General features: G+C 49.3%; 2 protein-coding genes across 2 annotated transcripts in view; one reads left to right on the forward strand and one right to left on the reverse strand.

Annotated features, from left to right (window-relative positions):
- Window positions 1-2,690: 2,690 nt before the first annotated feature.
- On the forward strand, window positions 2,691-5,617 carry camk2n1a (calcium/calmodulin-dependent protein kinase II inhibitor 1a). Its single transcript, XM_029132052.3, has 2 exons — window positions 2,691-3,261; window positions 3,762-5,617. Exons 1-2 carry the CDS (start codon window positions 3,093-3,095, stop codon window positions 3,830-3,832), a joined length of 240 nt encoding a protein of 79 aa, XP_028987885.1. The 5' UTR covers window positions 2,691-3,092; the 3' UTR covers window positions 3,833-5,617.
- Window positions 5,618-6,252: 635 nt separating this feature from the next.
- ece2a (endothelin converting enzyme 2a) overlaps window positions 6,253-18,938 on the reverse strand; it is a 35,821-nt gene continuing 23,135 nt past the window's right edge. Inside the window, exon 4 of the mRNA XM_029132049.3 lies at window positions 6,253-9,437. Coding sequence (XP_028987882.1) covers window positions 9,147-9,437 — 291 coding nt within the window. The 3' untranslated portion in view covers window positions 6,253-9,146. The remainder of the gene's footprint in view (window positions 9,438-18,938) is intronic.

Here is an 18,938-nt window from a genome sequence, read left to right on the forward strand (position 1 = left end):
CATCTGCTTTGGGCAGGCAGTGAAACGTGGGGAAAGTGACCTACTTTTTAACAGTGGTGTGACTGCGGCGCTTCTCCTCTCATCATCCAACCGAGTGCTCTCCCTCTCTCTCTCCCTCTCTCTCTCCCTGAGGAGGTGTCACAGTGAAGTAAGTAAACACTGGTCAAAAAGATGGGCTTTTAAGACTCAAAAATTGAACTGTTTGTACAGACTCTTACTCACTGCCGATAATCCACAGACCCTGCTGTCATCGCTTTTTTTTGGTTGTATTTTTTTTACTGGTGGTTCGTCCTCTGTTGAGAGAGCACTGGAGCGATGGACTGCTGACAGTGAGGTCTGTGGATTATCAGGAGCAAATGGAACATTGTTCCCGTGGAGCGATGGCTCTGCTGAACATCAAGAAATGTCAGTGAGGAAGATCTCGAAATGTCAGCAGAGCTAAATACGACGGTACATCAGCGCGGCAGCTGTTACGGAGCTAGGGGTCATGACCCCTACAGGGCTGGAGGGTAAATATGAGGGTCACAGCTGGTTAACAAGCTGGGAACACTGAACTGTCCTACAAACTACCTGCCTTCAAAATAAAACAAATACAAATGGTGTTTTCCTATGAATTCAGCTTCTCTGCTCACTAACGCAGCAGATGAAGCTTCTCCTCTGATCGCAGGCTTTGTTTCCCCCGTGCAAATGCGGCGCGCGGTGCAGCTGCGTCAGCGCGCTGCAGACTACAGCTGTGAGCGTTTCTATCTCAGCTGTGTGCTCACTGATCCAGTGGCAGGAGCTCTGCCAATGTTCCCACGATCTACTGGAGGATGTTTATGCAGGAAAACAAACAGCATTAATCTTGGTGACGAGAGGCGCAGAGACAAACCGTGCTTCTGCTTGATCGATGACTGCAGATGGTGCTTGTCCTCTCACTCAAATTGTTAGTTTTCCTGTAAGGTGTCCCTGCTTACCCCCACACGGGGAGGTGAATCTGTTTTCTATCATTTTATAAAAGTGTGCGTTTGTTCAGCTGAGCTGCTGAAGGAGAGGGAAGGGGGGGGGGGGCAAGTGACTCAGCATAGTGAATCATTTGTAAATGGTGTCTGTGCTTGGAGAGCGCGCACACACAAACACACACACACACACACACACACACACACACACACACACACACACACACACACACACACACACACACACACACACATGCGCTTCGTAACGGTGGGTGCCCTTCATGGGCCTGATTGAGCGAGCTGGATCGCTGCTTTCTCGAGAGGAGGCGAGGAGAAGGAATCTGAAGCGTCTGACGGGAAGTAGGAAGGCTCCCGTTGCTGCAGCACATGCAGCAAAAATAGTGATCATGAAGCAGCACCTCACACAATGTAGGGCACCAGGTCATATTTATTATGTTATCGTCTTACTGGATTCAGGGCTGAGGAGGAACTTTGTGAATAAAAAACTGGCTGGAGATTATATGGAATTGTTCACGTCGGACCCCAGGGTTAAATAACAATAAATAGTTATAGGTGTTCATCATGGTTACATTTTACAACTACTAATCAAAGGAAAGGCTTCTTAAGGTGGATCTGACTCCAGATCTGTCAGCAACATGTTTTCTAAGTAAATTTGTGTTTAAGAGAAACTGTCCCGGGACTCAGCTAAGTGTTTTACATGTGGGTTATTTACGCCGTGTGTCTGTAGGAAACCGGCCAGCAGGCAGAGATTCACTTTGCAGCTGCCCATCTCATCCCCACAGGAAAGCCAGGAGCCTTTCCAACACCACTGATCTCAGGGCTGTCAACTGAGCGCTTCCCCCCGTTCGGAACGGAAACCGGCCGCAAAGGCGGAGGAACGCTGCCACGGTGGAATGGCTCCTTACCTCTTCGCGGACAGGTCGGCCGGCTTGAGCTGTTAGAACAGGTTTGGTCCAATAATAGGCTCCCTGTCAGCTCACGGTTGCAGCTTGTTATGAGACACCATATGGTGCGGGAACAAGACGTTTCAACACAAAGAGGAGCCAGGGAAGTGTCATCGTTTCGAATGCAGCTCATGCGTCCTTTGTTCTGTCTCTGTCCAAGGTGCTGAAATTAACTGTTTGATTCTGGCACATAACCAAGTCGCAGGCTAAAATGCACATCGTCACATAAGAATCTATGTTCAATACTGCAATTGTAGTATTTAATATAGTAGATGCTCAATATTCTGTACACATTGACATTTGGTTAATCAAAGTTTGTTTTTAGATGTTATTTGTGTAATGTATACTGTGCATTATAGTATTTACTGTACATCCAATGACTTTTATATAGAATAGGGATTCTGTTAAGTGCCCACAGGAGACTCGTGTTTTGTTTTTTCAGGAAATGTAAACTGTAAGGTACTTTGTTACAAATAAAATGTAAATAAATGTAGATGTTATGTTATTGTATTCATTATTGAGCATACCTCCTTTGTGTGGATGTTTAACCTTTCGTTGTTTGTTGCATATAAAGCCGTGAGGCTACAGTTTATGGTTAGGCACCATAAATAAGAGTCTAGGCCCAGTTCCCCAGTCTTAAAGCTGCACCGAGCAACGTCAGCTCTCGTCTGTTGGTGTCGCTCTTGCTCCTCTGCGGCTCAGACTCCACCACACACACACACACACACGGTCGCGCGCGCGCGCGCGCTTCGAGCCCGGATGGATGACTTCACCGTTCTGCCTGGGTTTCCTTTATGATCCCGGGATCTCCCACTTTCCTCACCAGACATCAGTCAGCAACACAGGCGAGCACAGCTCCTGCTCTCTCTCGCTCTCTCTCTCTCTCCCTCGCTCTCTCTCTCGCACGCTCAGAGACGCGCTCACAGCCTCCAGCCTGCTGCTGCAGCGCATCCAGACGCTTCCGGAGGGAGACCGACGAACAGCGGCCGGGACCACAGACGCTGGACCCCTCGTTCGCGCCGAGTCAGACTCACGCAGGAGCCGAGCACGACGAGACATCAGCCGCTGCGGCTCGCACGAGCGCCAGGGATCTACGGCAGCGCGGAGCAGTTCAAGCCCCCCGGGGAAGACGCGGGTCTACGGTTTATTTGCCCTCACGCGCCGGTGATCGTCCTCCGTCGCTACCACAATGTCCGAGGTGCTGCCATACAACGAGGGGAAAATGAGCGGCTACGGGGCGGACAGCGACGTCAACCAGATGTCCTTTAGCTGCGGACTACAGGACACGAGCGCCTTTTTCGCTGCGTCGCAGGGGAAAAGACCCCCGAAGCTGGGACAGATCGGCCGAGCCAAGCGAGGTAAAAGACAATAAGTGCTCAGTCGAGCGGCCACGGGATTCACACACAGATGTTAGAGCCTCACACGAGATACGCAAAATACAGGAAAAGTGAGGAATTTGTAACTCCCAGTAGAACATCCAATACTATACTAATATTTTGATATTTGAAGACGCAGCACGGAGTCAAGGATTAAAGGGGTTAACATTCATCCAGAAAATATCCTCATCAAGGACACACCCCGTGTTGCAGGTATCAAAACAATAGGATTTAACACAACGCGCCTGGCTCGTCGCCATTACCGGGAATGAGATGTTTTTCACAGACTGCGCGCACACGGAGGCTCATTTAGACATTGTTTTCCACATCAAAACGCACAGCCGTCACATTTGCTCAGCCCGTGCGCCAAAATATTGGCTAGGGTTAAATGGCTCGAGCCTTAGAATAAACGAGTGTGAACTTCATTATGTATCATGTGTGAGTGAACCTCAGTAAACCATCTTCCCCTTCTCTCCCCACAGTGGTCATCGAGGACGACCGAATAGACGAGGTCCTGAAGGGGATGACAGACAAGTCTTCACCCGGGGTTTAAACGCGAACGATGCCTTGCAGACTTTTTTTAATTTCGATCACCGATTTGAAGCACTTGTCGGCTGTGCATGTTCGAGGATTAGAGGAGAAAACGACGGCACGAAGGCGAGGATGGGAGGATGAACGGAAGCGGAAAGAAAGGGGCAAAGAAGGGCAAAAAGGAGAAAGGAGGTGAAGTGGTAAAAGGGAGAAATGGTGAAATGTTGAGAAAGAGAAAGAGAGAAACTCTGGAAAAGACCAACATTTATCATTGGATTGCTGGCAATTCTCCGAACGAATCCCGATTTTAAACTACTGCTGCGCAGCGAGATGTTGAGATGGCGGACACTGCTCTGTATCTCAACCTCTGCTGACTTTAATGATGGATGAACTTGTCATCACTTCACCACCATCTCGTTTATTTATTTCCAAAAAGCGCTGTAAGCAACAAAATACTGCAACTGGAGGCTGACGCAAAATCCCAGCCTCCATTTCAATAAGTTGTACAGTAGGTAGGCTAAGCTGTCAGACGCCCCACGCCGCCAACACCCCCCCCCCCCCCCCTCCCTCTTCCCCCCTTAGACGTTGCTTTGTTGATTCAGTCAGCGACGGTGCATTCAAGGGAGCTGTCCTTTCAGCACTGGTCCAATGCATTCCTGTTGCTGCTTACGCTTTTAAAACAGACCAACCAAACACTATAGTCTACTAAATAGAGGAGACCTGTTGTATGTAAACACATATATCCGAGGATGGTGCAATGTTCAAATATTTTCTGTAGTAGAATCCCTTTATTTTGTATCTTCTGGCATTTACTGTAACAACGTTAGGCCACAGGTTAAAAGTGAACCACTGGCTTCAATCTACTCGCGTTTCCCGTCAGTGGTTAAAGGTGCACGTTGACACCTTCATGTAGCTGTTTTACTCCTGCACATATCTTTACTGTTCCTCTCTCTATTTTTTTATCCATTTCTAATCTTTTGCATTTTCTCATTCAGATATCTACAGAGGCCAGCAGAGACACGGAGATCACACTAAATGTTTAAACTATGAGTCATGAAATGGATGAGAAAATATGCTTTCTTCTGTTACTTTTATTTAAAAAGATTTTTGGTGTTTCGTCCTCTATAAATTTCGAGTTTTTCTTCATCTATTTGCATGAACTGTCACTCCGGTGCCAACACAGGTGCCACCACTCTTACCCTGGCACGCTTCTTTTTAACAAAAGTCATATTTGTATTTTTATATCTAAATATTTGTTATTTAAATGATATGCTAGTCTATCGTCTTACAATTCATCAACAAAAATATTTCTACTTCAGAGAGGATATTCAGAGTGAGACTAGGGTTCATAGGGGAGACTCTGCGATTTTGGTGGACTGGTCTCATTCTATATCAGAGGTCGGACGTTTTTTAAAGACTAACTGAATGTGTCTGGGGTTTTTGCACACATCAATGTTAAACTATTATTAAGAAATCGTATACTGTGACTTGAGCTTCGTTGATGAATTTGTTAGAAAATGGCAGTTTTAGAGTATATTGCACTGTTTACGAGTATCCTCAAATAACACGTGGTTATTTGACAGAGTTTGGACATTACAGTTTTTGTTTTTAAATTTTGTTTATTTTGTACCATTGTTTAAAGAAACTGGATATGGTTTGTTGTGCATGAAACCTTAATATTTTCAATAATGAAACATCAATTTATGAAGCAAAAAATGTCATGACATTCTAAGAATGGGTCATTGTATATTATGATGCCATTTTCACTGTATTTGGTGAATTAATAAATGGTGAAAGAAAACGTTAATGTCGGTCTCTGGCATGTGTGCTTTCAACATTAACACAAGGAGGGTAGAGGAGGGGAACGGAAGCTCCAGCGGCAGAGCATTGCTTCACGTACGCATAAACATGAGAAATCTGGTTTCGGACGGTCCGGTGAAGCCTCTCTACTGTTCATTAGCGCAGGCTGCAGTGAATCTCCACAGCTCCCACCTCAGTGACAATAAATACTAATCTTCAGTTAAGGAGCAGGGAAGGAAACAGTGATCCATCTGCTAAGCTGTTAAACAGCCCCACACTAGTGAATCTATTAAACCACAGGCCCCTAGGGAGCCACGACTGGACATCGATCAAAGTCTGCTTGTACAGTGTGTTCTCACACAAAGGCCACTGCAGGCAAAGCACTTGCGGTGGCTGCGAGGCCCGTCCTGTTAAAGGAAACACAAGCAAAAGGCGCGGACGCCGCAGCACGTGCTCTCCTTCTACAACGTCGACGGCGCGTTTGTTGCAACGCTGGCTTGTTGTCGAGGGCCAGCGCCATCAGCTGAGGGAAGTGACGCACTTCTTCTCTGGACCCCAGAGGCTTCATGGGTTGGTAAATAACACTGAGAAGCGGTGACTGTGGCAAACCTGTGACGTCCATGCAGTAAATCCACAGAGCACTATGCTACAATCTGTTTATTTATTTTTTTTTTTTCTCATTTGGATTTATATAAAAACCATTTGGAGGCGTGAGAAACATACTGTGACCGTATATACAGTACTATGTAGATATCACAGCACACACAGTAAGAGTCCCATCTGTGTCTTCATTGTCTCACTGAACACAAATGTGTGGACGTCTGTTTGTTATTCTGTCCTAATTCTTTGTTCTTTCCTGAATTAGCACCTCTGGTTGTCAATCACTGCTTTATTACACGAACAGTGACCTGTGATTAGTCAAAGCTGTCAGGTGGGAGGAAAGGCGACGAACACTGTACTACGCTGTTTGCCAAGTGTGTCACTCAGGAAATTGTGTCGGCCGATAATCGCCTCTCCTCCACCTGCGCTACGAGAAGCCGCACCGAGCGCCGGTCGCAACTCGGTGAGAGGCCGTGAGCCTGCAGTGTCACAGAGCATCCGCGGTGTCGGGACGCAGGAATAAAAACAAAACACAAGCACTGATCTGGACTGTCCTCTGAACTGCGCTTCCAGTCCGACAACGGGGCATCAACAGAACGTCATCAGCGTCAGCATCAGTGGGATTATCGATTGTCCCGACAGCATCAGCGCTGTTGTGGAGGATGCGTCTGTCGGAGGTCACGGACATTTACACTCTTCACGCCAATGGGCGGAACCGGACCGACATATTTGGCTGGATATTGAACTGTGTGTCATGGGTTTGTGGACATGTGACCATTTCCAGTTTCCAGTTTCTGATGCCAGTGGTGATGACTCTCTGAACTGTTATATAATACAGGAGGAAAGCAAAAAGCTGCAATAGTCCTAGTAGACTACATGACTGTTAGCTAGGTGCTGCTAATAGATGTTCATTCGTTCAGTGTGTTATGCTAAGATACTAGTTCTGACTCTCGCCGTAGCTCTTCAGAGCCATCGTGGCCCCTGTTGTCATCCGTCAAACAGACAAGCACACACGCAGCAGAGAGCGACTCTCAGCCCCTGGTTCAAACCAGCGAGGCCGGCGCTTTGATCTAAATCCACTTTGGGCCCATCCTGAGTGGACGTCCATTAATATTCCTGCCCCCGTTACGTAAGCCTGCCATACAGTATATTATGCCATTATGCCGCCCCGGGGGAGACGGGCAGACGTACAGAGCTGCTGAAAGCAGCAGCAGGGCTTTTTGTAGTCTGATGCAGATTGGTTTCCACCAACAGGAATAACTGGTGATTGCGCGAACGATCAGGAGGGTGGATTTTCATCTTACTGTATTACAACCGCCATGTTTACATAGTTTTGACCAGATTATCCATCTGACCACAAAAGGCAAGTCACAGAAAAGATCAGAATTGTCTGTAGAAGAATTACCTCTTTCATTCTCTCCCCCGGCCCATTAATCACCTTGTGTAATAATCACCGACGGTGAGCGGAGACGAGTGATGGGGAAAGTCAACCAGAGACAGACAGCGAGAGAAAAGCATTGAGCATGCAGTAGATTAGCGCTGTTGCTGCCCTTGGGCAACAAAGCATGGAGGACAATTACCAGCAAGAGAGAAAAGTCTCTACTCTCTCGCGCACACAGGCCTCTATATTAAATCAAAGCCTCAGACACCTGCATGACAGGCAATCAGCCGAGGAAACAAAAAACTCAGCGAAGATCAAAAGATTTTGAGGAAGGCGGTGGCTAAAGCTCTCCTGCACGGGGACTGAGCCCTGCTCTGTGGTTATATAAGCTAAGTCTAGTCAAGTTAAATCTCACTGTTGGGGTCTCCGCCACTGCACATCACTCAGCCTGAATGAACTGCAAGCAGTGGACTCCACTGCGCTCCTTTATTAACACAGAGGAGGCCGAACTCCTCCGTCTTTCCACAGTCCTGAATCCATCAGACGCTGCACTGTGGGAGCCTACAGCCAAAGAACGTGGTAACACAGCACTCCCATGCACTCTGTTAGTGTATCAACCTTAAAGAACCTGGTCGGGTTCTGTATATTTCTCTCCACTCTAAGTCTTCTTGGACTCTAGATCTGAAATTGCGACATCATTGTCCACCATTGGCATCGTATGTTGTTTACTGCGTGAGAGCCACGGATCTGGGTTTATTTCTGCTGCACGGGCCACATTACATGGAAAAAAAGGCTTTTGGCCTGCAGGGGATTTTAAGTTACAATGTCCCACTAGAAGCAGCTCTTATAATACATCCTTAGTGCAGACAGAGACTTGGACAGACCTGGCAACAGTAACTAAAGGGGACTGTTGGCCTGCCCATGATGCAATATGACTGAAAGCCCTACAACGGCTACAAAATATGAGAGATTAGCGAGACAACGTTGCATCTGATGTAAAACGGACCCTCGCAGCCTCCCAGCAGCCGACAAATCATGGGACGTAACACGAGGCGTCTGAATAATCACACACCTTTTTTCAAGTCTTAAAAATAGTCGGTAATTAGATCTCAGTGGAGAATTAAAAATAAATGATTTCTCCTTTATTAATGTGGTCCCCCTCCTCCAGTCACCAGCCATCCCGCCTGTCTGCACGCCCGGCTCTCTCTCTCTCCCCTTTCTGGTCTATATTTAAGCAAGGTCTCATGTTTCCTGAACAAACAACGCGCAGGACAAACTATTATACTTGTGTGTGTTTATGGCCACATGCGGCGCCGGCGTGTCGGTGGACGACTCGTTTTGGGTGGAACCTAAAGGAGGGCGAGGGGGGGGTCTCACTGACGTACAGTATGAATAGACATTAACACAGGGTTTGTTACTGTATGTGCTTGTGCAGATGTGTTGCTTTGTCTTGGGCAGACAGGCTGGTGCTGCCACAGACGGACTGTGACACAATCGGAGGAGCTGAGGCAGAAACAATAAGAACAATAACCTTCCTTTGGATTAAAAAGTCGTTTCATAAATCAATATTGCACAGAAAGTCCTCCTCGTCGTCACTTGGTGCTGATGCGAGGACGGGAGGAGCCGGGTGGAGGTCCTCCCGCTGCTTCCTCTCCAGAGCTGCATCCGCTGGACTGAGCTTCTCGCCCTTTGTCATGACATAGACGAAGTATTCGAAGCCTTCTCCGTAGCTGTGATGTGTGACTGACCAGTCGTACTCGCCGCGAGCATAGAGGCGCTTCCTGAAGAAGGGCTGGGCGAAGGTGATCGACACGAACCGCCCTCCAGGCTTCAAGCAGCGGCTAATCTGGAGGCAGAAAGAAAGAAACGAGAGCATCACTGACTATTATTACTACATCCTCACCATCACAGTAGTCCCGGACTCAAGCCTTTACGTTGTACTGTACAGTACATAACCCACGATCAGATGACCGAATGCTTTCAGCTTTTTACGATGCCAATATCTTTAAACCACAAAACCTGAAAATACTGCAGCGCTAGTTCTGTTTAATGTGGAAAAACTACAAAAGGATTAAACAACTAAATACGGGAAAGACAGTTAGACCACTACTGTAATATATAAAAAAATCACTTTATCAGTGAGTGTTGCCAGGCTACAAGAGCTTGGAAAGTACAATGTAACGTATGGTAGTGCAGCTAAACAGATTTAAGGGCCAGAGCAACAAGGATTCAAAACAGGAAGCCAAGTCCGAGTCAGTTCCACCTATTGAACGAACCCCACATTCTCGCACTGTAACGCACTGGAAGACCGACTCCACGGCGCCGAGCTACAACGGCCTCCACGTATGAACAACTGGAGTTCAGCCGTCACGTGAGGCGCGCGTTGAGCCCAGACATCTAACCAGCGGTTCCTCCAGAGACACAAGCGTGTGTGTGGGAGGAGAGGAACGGAATCTGCAGAACGTGGGGAAACTTTTTCAGGCTCGACATCAAACATGTAAACGGAGAAAAGAATCGCAACGGCATCTCATGCATTAACCTGCGAGTGGGGTTTAATTACTGGGGTCTGACGTGAATGTGGCTTCAGGCAGGTTTATTTGTCTCCACCCGTCTCCAATCATATCTAGCTTAGCTACAGTATGTCTGTGGTCAAAATGTCCAGTTGGCGAAATGTCTTTGCAGCCACACAAGTACACAAGTGCTTCTACCCGGTAAAATGAATGAATTTATGACGAATGAAGCATCTTCTTCATAAATAAACTGGGGCGGAGTGGTGGACAACGGGCCGTGGTGCCTGCTCCGTCCGGGGTCTTTGGAGAGAAGAGTCACGCTGAGACAGGCACGTGGAGCCCGCTCTTCCCCCCACGGCTCGTCTCCGCCGGCAAAGTGGCTCGAACATGAATAATTCACCCTCCGCTGTGACACGGAGGGAAAGCAGGAGCACGGGTGGAGGGGTCGCATGGTGGTGGATGAGCGGCAACAGCGCAGACGTGGGAGATGTTATGCTGCAGCAAGAGCAAACTCGGCAACAAGATTGTGTCTGTGTAAAAACGCACTCTGGTGAAAAATAATGAAACCACGCTGAAAGGTTCTCCAGAATATCTGCTCCACATTGTGGGTTTTCTCCCACAACCTGGTGCAGAACCTCCAGAATGACAATGAGGTCGACATCCAGTCCAGGAGGAGCCTCCAGGAGGTTTAGAGTGAGGGAGCCATGACATCACCCCCTCAGCTATTATTCACGACGCTGAGATGTATGGCGGCCGTGTAACTCCAGAGCTTTAAGTCACAGGTGACTGGAGGACTCAGGTCAGTGCAGCGTAAGACGATACCGAGCTATGGCGACCGCGAAGGCCCGGCCCCCATACTGAACAGTGACTTAGACAATAAATCATGGGGCGTTTGGACCAATTCACATTTAGTCACATTCTAGGTGTTTAACGGCTACGATTGTGTCCCACAGGCCTGAACGCTGCCTTCACACGGAATCGCTAGGAGGAGGATGCATTGAGTGCCGTGAGTCACATTCATACACATTCTGTATATATGTCAACACATGCGGCTCTGGCACCATGCAATTCATTTATGCATCATCATCAGAGTGGTGGGATTACTATGATAAGGGATCAACGGTGACATGTTGGTTCCAGGGTAAAGACGAGGCCTGTGTGGTTCATTTACAGGAGAGATAAGGGGTCATTATTCAGGACAGGACCAGATGCTGTCTACTTAAAAGACACAACACACACAGGCAACATTTTCAATGAATCAATCTATCCATACACACACACACACACACACACACACACACACACACACACACACACACACACACACACACACACACACACACACACACACACACACACACACACACACAGCTGCATGAGTCCCCAGGACTGACACACTACATATGCACAACCTGGTCTGCAGACACACAAACACACTGAAGCATAATGGCTTCTCCTGAATTATTCAATGTGGCGGCGGAAGCTTGTGTCTGAGTGACCCGACCCGTGCCGTGCGCCGCAACAAAGACAAAACATGAACGTGGAAGATTCCCATCACATCAGAAATCACACTCTACCGTCCATCCACCTGCATCCATCATTCATAGTTCAGGGAAAAAAGCCTGGATCCTGCAGAGCTGGCGACCGCCACTCAATATGATGCCACTGACATTGGGTGGTTTCAGAGTCCAGAATTACGATATGAATTTGCATGACATTTCCACTGTGTTCACTGTGATGAACTGCTCTCTGAGATCAGGTTTACCCAAAGACACTGTGGACGTGCTGGGTGCTCATATACTCATACTCTGTATTTAAGGTCTGCAGCAAGTGTCAACTTTTCAAACTGCCCTCCCTCAAACACAAACAGATGACGTGCCTTCTGTCTCTGTGGGTGTGCGTGTGGGCACTGCACGCCCACATCCACACCCACACCCACGCCCACGATCCCATACAGGGACGCACGGACGAAAACGCAGCCGATTCTGGGGCAGAGAAGGAAAAAACAAAGCGAGGAGGAGGAGGTGGTGCTTTTATTTAGGTCATATTTTCAGATCACATTTTATAAGTTCCCTCCCATCTTCTCTGTGGCCGTTCACTGGGCTCACGCTGCTCTGCGGACCCCGCCGCTGCCCCCCCCCCCCACTCCTCGCAGAAGGAATGTGCATTTTATATCTGCCGCCTCTCTCCCTTTCCATTTCACCTCATCCGACGCCCGCAGCCAGGCATGTGGATGGCAAAAACGTGTAAACGTCTTGAGGGAACATGTAGAAGAGGAGGAGGGAGGAGAGAAAGTAACGCATAAAGACGAGGAGGAAGGAGGGAGGGCTGAGAGAATGAGGTCTCAACAAAGCAGATCTGCTCTTCCCTCCAGGGGTGCAACAGCCTGCCGCGGTTTCCTCCGTCCCTCCATCCCCCTTTTCATCCCGTCTCCCTCTCTTCTTCCTGCTGCATCCTCCTTCAAAAGTCAAATCAGCGAATGCTAAAAAGGCGCCGAGTGCCCCGGAGGAGCTTGACTCTGCATGTGCGAGTGTAATGCAGCCGGAGTGACTGAAGCGCTGCTGCTGTCTGCTCTTTATAAATAAAAACAAACACCATGATGAACTCTAATTAATTTCAGCATGTGTGTTTTCAGAAACCATTCTGAATACATACAAACCCACAGGACTTATTGACACGGTAAAACGTGAGTGCTGGAGTCTCCCATCCTTCCCTCCCGCTCCCTGACTCCTTCATTCTGCCCACCCACCTTTCCTCCCTCAAATTTCCCCTCCTCACCCCCTCCACCCACAGCACAGATAAATTATACATCAGAGACCTTTCCTCATCCTCTATCCACTTCCTCCACATTCATCCAGCCTTTGCATTACTAGGACAAATACCTTGTTTGTGTTGGACTTGACATGTGGAATGTGAAAAGGTGTTAAAGAGCCGACACCGAGCTACAGGATATTGGCTCCAATATAAATCCGAGCGCAGCTTGTGTGGGCATTTGGGAGGCTCAGGCTACTGTGGGAAGACAACAACATCCTGTGTTTCAAGTAGGTGCATCCCTCTCCCCCACACCTCGCGTTGCCATGGAGACAAAACTTTAGCACCGGTCGCCGCGATGCATGTAGGTCAGAGCGGGACGCCCGTGGAACAGACGGGTTTCATTAACGAGCGACGGAGGAGCAGACGCCAGAACAAAAGCGCCGACCCCAAAGCGGCGCCCGAGCGTTTCCAGGGGAAACAAACGTCGCCGCCTCGCTGGCATTTGAGGGATTTTGTTCAGTTCGCAGAAAAAAAAGCGCGACTGTGTGTCGGAGTCTCCCGGCAACCTAATTAGCGGGTTGACTTCAGGTGAGCGCGGGGGTTCGATAGAGATGAAGGATCATTATTCACCGTCTATTAACGCAGCTCTGAACTGGGTCACTGCTGCCGTGTTTACAGGGCACTTTCTGCACCAAGACAAGTGAAAGCTCCGACGCGGTGCTTCCATCAGAACCCAGGAAACTCTGGTCTCGGGGCTGATTTTCTATGGCATGCCCCCTGCTGTGAGCCTCGGCGCTGGTGTGTGCGTGGAGCCGTGGCCACTTTGCATCTTTGTGCTCGGCTACGTTCTCCCCTCGTGGCAATCTGGCACACTGAGCTAAAATTAAAACCTCCCTTTCTTCCCCGCTCGTCCAAAATAGCCGTCTCCGGCTTTTATCTCTCCTTTCTTCTCTCTGTCTCCCACTCCCTCTCGCCGCCTTTCTCACCCTCTCTGCCTCCTCCTTCCACCGGGGACTGGAGAGAGGTTTGCTTTAATTACTGCACTACTTTTCACATTGGCGGAGAGAGACAGAGACACACTTCAGACGCCCACACCCACCGCCCACTGTCATGCTCTCAGCACTGCCTTTCATGCCTGCACTCCCGGCGTGCGCGTGGACATTGGCTTTGTTTAACTTTCTAAAGACCTGACTGGTCACTACTTTAGTCAACGCAGTCAAATAGGCTGAATTAATTAAGCCGTGTTTTTGCTATTCCTGGTGCAGCGTGATGAAGAAACGATGCAGACTTTGTTAAAAAGTTCGCACTGGATGGGAAGGCACAGAGTCAGTGAATATGTAATTAATAAACTCATCTGCCTTGCAGAACAGTTGGGAGAAGGGAAAAAAACTGAAGAAGCAATGTGAGCTGCAGGGAAACTAGAGCAAAACGTGAGCGGCTGGTACAGTGACACGTTTGGCTTAAAAGCAGGCAGAGTTGAAGGAGGGAGGGGGTTCCCCTCGTTTTCAGCCCGCTCCCTTTCAATCTGATGCTGCCTTCAAAGCCCAAGACTCTTAACACACCTATATCACTTGTACTCGGCCAATCGGTGCGGCAACAGAGGCAACGTGAAGCCGTGTGAAAGCCCGGCCAGAGACGGAGAGTTTGGCAACAGCTGGAGGAGACGGGAGGAGGGGACGTGAGCGGCGGAAGGAGGCGGGAGACGAAGGGAAGTAAAATGGGCCAGTGTGCCTGCCCGACTGCTGAAGAGGCCTCCCACGGGACGCAGAAGGGGGACAGGACAGCCGGGTGGAGGTTCCGGCGGCAGCACACTCACCCGGTCCAGTCCATTCACTAGGCCAGTAGCACAGGGAAGCCGTGAGCAAAGAGTAACTAACAGAACACCTCCAGGGCAGCTCTGCGGTGCCACAGTAGAAGAAGCGTGTGGATGGATGCTTTGGAGGCGCTATTTTACTGCTGCTGGTGTTATTCTGCAGCACACGACGCCTAACGACGACACCCGTTTCAAAAGGAACACAACCCGTGGTGGTGCTCAGGCTAATGATGGCTAAGAATGCTAGTTTCCCCATCTCTAGTGGCCTGATTGGAAACAAAAAAAAACACGCGTGCATCGACTGTCGTTTCAGAACATCTCTTTCCTCACGGGTCTCAAAGCGCTGGAGACCTCCTGATGACTCATCCTACAATAAAGCAGAAGTGGGACTCCTTCGCTCTCCCCCCCACTAAAGCCTTTTGAGCCAGCCTGGCATTATGGAGAGGCTCACGAGTGCGGCAAATAAATTGTCTCCAGCCTCCTCAGTTTACCTCTGAGGAGGGGAGGGAAGCGGGGACGGGGTTCACTCCAGTCCAATGAGCCGGCTGAGGCAAAGCAGCTCATTGAAGGCCGTGCTTGTACAGTAACGGGTCGAACATGTTCTCCAGTGTTGCTTTGTAACGGTAAATCTAATTTGGCAGAGAGGCTGTGGAGACAGGTCTACGTGAACAACAGCGCAGGACCGCTGCAGATGTTATCAGGCCAGTTTCCATAACAACCTGAAAAAAGTAACTTTAAAAAAAAAACAACAACAGCTAATTTATTCTTGGTTTGTGTGCGAGAGAGAAAGTCTGCTCATCTACGGTCCAAGTGCTTCATTCTACAAACCGCCTCAATGCTCATCACTACATCCCCATCTCGGCTTCAGTACTTGAATTTGTTGCTGCCACATCAGACAAATTAAAAGAAAAAGGCCTGTCACACAGCATTGATCTCAATGAGGTTCCAGTTGAGATTTATTATTTGTGTATGAATGAAAAATGACTGTGGGACAAGGGAAAGAATCAGGCTTCTTCCAACTCAGCTCCGTCTGGATCAGCACCGCTCCTCTTTTCCCTGTTACAGCACTGGAACCACACAACCGGCTGCCGTTAGCAGGTTTTCACACGAGCCCAGTCCAAGACTCATTAAGTAGCAGATCATAAAACTGTTCCCTAACTACCTCTACTGTCTCATTATACAGTAGGAACACCAGGCGAAGTGTTGAGCCTCCACAGTCGGCAGTCAAAGCTGCAGGCTCAGGGGACAACGTGATGGGTTTGTGCCCAGCGTAGTGTGACTGCTGTGTGTGTGAGGGACCAGAGGAGCTACGAGACGCACGTTAAAAGTACTGACGGAGGCAGAAACAGAAAACGCTGGTGGACCGCAGGATAAGGAGAGCATGTAAACTGGTAGAACGCCTTCCAGTGTTTCTTGTAACAGATGCTCAGATATGTTCTCTCAACGTGTCCATCACTGGTTAAACATCTCACTTGATTTAAGGTCACGACCTCTTCAACCCGACTCAATGTCCAATCCACCCAAGTAACTGTGACCATCTGTGACGGTGTGCAGCCCAGAAACTAATGAGCGCTTTACTTTCCTCCCAGGGAAGATTTCCTAGGATATATTGGATGCCAGGCGCTGGCACAGGCTGAAACGGAGGCCGGGCCGGAAGCCGCAGCGGAGGAGTACGAGCGTACGAGCTGGATGCGATTAAAAGGTGCGGCGCTGGGGGAACGAGATGCGCTGCAGCCGGCGCGCGGTCAACGGCGGAGTCCGACATCACGGCTCAGCTGGCGGTGCCAGAACCCCGCGGTGGGAGGACCTGCTGCCGATTGGACAGGACGGGGTTAAAAGGTCAGGTGGGAAGCTGCTGGTGTTACCATGGGGAGGCTGAATAATAAGTCTGATCCCGAAGACAAGTCAGGGCTCTGGAATTCAGGCTAAAGTTGACACAACATTTTCTGGTCCATCCAGTGACCAACGGCCAACAATCAACGGCCGCCCAGAGCCGAAACCTTCAAATGTCGCCTTGACTTCAACGCGCTCAATAGTCTCCTGATTCACACAAGTAGCGGTGAGCCGGCGCTTTCATTCGGAGCTATTTCTGTAGCAGCAGCCGCTCCTGCGGGCGCGGTGCACGCGCCGCAGCGGCTCGCGGGCTGCTAAGCCAGCAGCTCGTCACGTGCGGCGAGCTCGGATGGAGACGGCACAGAAAGTGGGCTGAAACCCGCCCACTTAGGTCCCCTCAGATCCTTGAATGCGAAGAGCTGCTGTAACTGGAAAAAAACAAATGTTTAGTTTAGTGAGACCGTTGTGATCTAAAAGCCGAATAAGGGTTTTGAAGGAATGTGATGCTGACTGACACACGCAGCGGCTACAGTAGTTGGAGCCCATCCTCCCGCTCCTTCCACGTGAGGAGCTGCTAAGTTGTTAAGTGAGTTAAACGTAACTAAATGTGGCTACATTTATGTTTTGTTATATCCTGTGGGGGAAAATGTGCGTGAGAAGGTCTGAATATTTAAAATGTCAAAGCACAAGAGTGAGACTTGAGAGAAGATGAAAAAATGAAACAAATAAAACCACCACCACAACAAACCTGAGCAGAACTTTCTCCACCCTCCTCCTGCCTGGCAATGGGAGGATGGCATGCGCTGCACTGTCACCTAGTTTCCATGGCAACCCGCTGCTATGGAAACAGGGCCTGGAACCGACTCAGAAGTCAGCGGCGGAGATTTTGTTGCCGGAGAGGCAACGAGAGGTGAGGTTTAGAGGAGGAGAAGGAAAGGGACGGGGAGAGAGAGACAACATGAAGGGAAACGAAGCAAAAGAGGCAGAAAGACAGATAAAAAAAACGGGGCAAGTCCGCGACTCCGGCGCCGTCCGAGCGCCACGAGGTCACTTTGAGCCTCGTTGACATTCGCCTCACTCGTACGACGGCCGCGCGCGGCAAACATTGCGTAACGGCCGTGGCGGCCGGTGGCTCCCTCGCTCCCTCGCTCGCCCCCGGCAGGAACAGTTTAACTTATGGATATTCAGATGGGGGACATGTCGACCTCCGCCGAGAGCTGAGCGCGCGTGGGCGGGAATGGAAATGAGTGTCCAGGTGCAGGTTAAGCGTCCTCCTCGTGCGGCGGCCGCTGTTTGAGGTCAACGCGGCAAAGAGAAAAGCCAAGGACAAGGGTTTGGGAGGTTTTTTAGGCGGGACTCAGGTGTGTGAATAAATCTTTCATGAGGCCATTTACTCTAACGAACACACTCAATGGCAAATGCGGAGCAGGGGGAGGGAAAACGCTTCATATGTTTGATACCGAGAGAACACCCATGCGCCACACAGATGTGCAAACACAATGTTTGCACACCAGCCACAGACCGCGTTGGATTTCCCATAACGTGCCTTGCACCAGTGAAGGTTTCGAATGGAGACGTGGCACAATATGGAGAGTAGATGCAAATACAAATACAGTAAATAAAAGGCACCTATTTAAGCGGATGCTGTAGTAGAGCTTCACCCAGATGATCCTCATTCTTTTGTCCTGAAGTAAATGACGCTAAACAGTGAGCTCCTTCCAGCATGAAGCAACTTTTAGAAGTAATGATGGTAATTTAAGTTTAAGGCAATTTCCATCCAAGCTCTGCGTTTACACATTTTATTCACACGTTTCACCGCACCGATTCAGTCTGAGAGTTGTCAGTGTATAATTAGTTAAGACGTAGTTATAAAGCAGCTTTCAAGCTGTCTGAGCCAAAGGGAACAAAAACGAAGGCTCCCCCATATCTCCCGGTCTTTTCAGTGTAAAAGTGATAGAAGGACTTGTCTGAACATCTGGAGCTGTGACACTAAAGGACACAGAGTCATCTGTTTGTGCGCTTCATCCCGTGTCCTTTAGCACGCCGCGGCCCGTAGTGGAGTGGGAATCTGCCACACAGCAGCTGTGAAGGGGATGGGAGTCAGTAGGATGAGGAGGAGACGGATGCGAATGGATGCTAGGAAGACTGAGACCGTGAGGAGCTGGGTGGAACCCAAACACACTCACAGTGAAGTTTTAAAATGCCCTCAGGGGCGTGATGAGGTAAAGAATGTGATCACTGGCACATCAGCGTCTTCACACCTTCTAGAGGTGTCGGGGTTGAGATGAAATCACTGGGTCAGAGGCGCAGACATTAGTCACGTAATCTCCCCGAGGGTCGAGTCTGAACAGTCTGATGGCTCAAAGAGGCATCGGCCTGAACACAGCCAAGGTGAGAATAACCTGGTCCCGTGTGACGCGTGGCCTCGTCTCTCCAT

This window comes from Betta splendens, chromosome 17, assembly GCF_900634795.4.
Source record: "Betta splendens chromosome 17, fBetSpl5.4, whole genome shotgun sequence".
NCBI classification, from domain to species: Eukaryota; Metazoa; Chordata; class Actinopteri; order Anabantiformes; family Osphronemidae; genus Betta; species Betta splendens.

What these genes read in the sequence shown, in the direction of transcription:
- camk2n1a (XM_029132052.3), top strand. Translation starts at nt 3,093, where the DNA reads ATGTCCGAGGTGCTGCCATACAACGAGGGGAAAATGAGCGGCTACGGG. An exon ending in GATCGGCCGAGCCAAGCGAG is followed by an intron (nt 3,262 to 3,761) that starts GTAAAAGACAAT and finishes CTCTCCCCACAG; the next exon opens with TGGTCATCGAGGACGACCGA.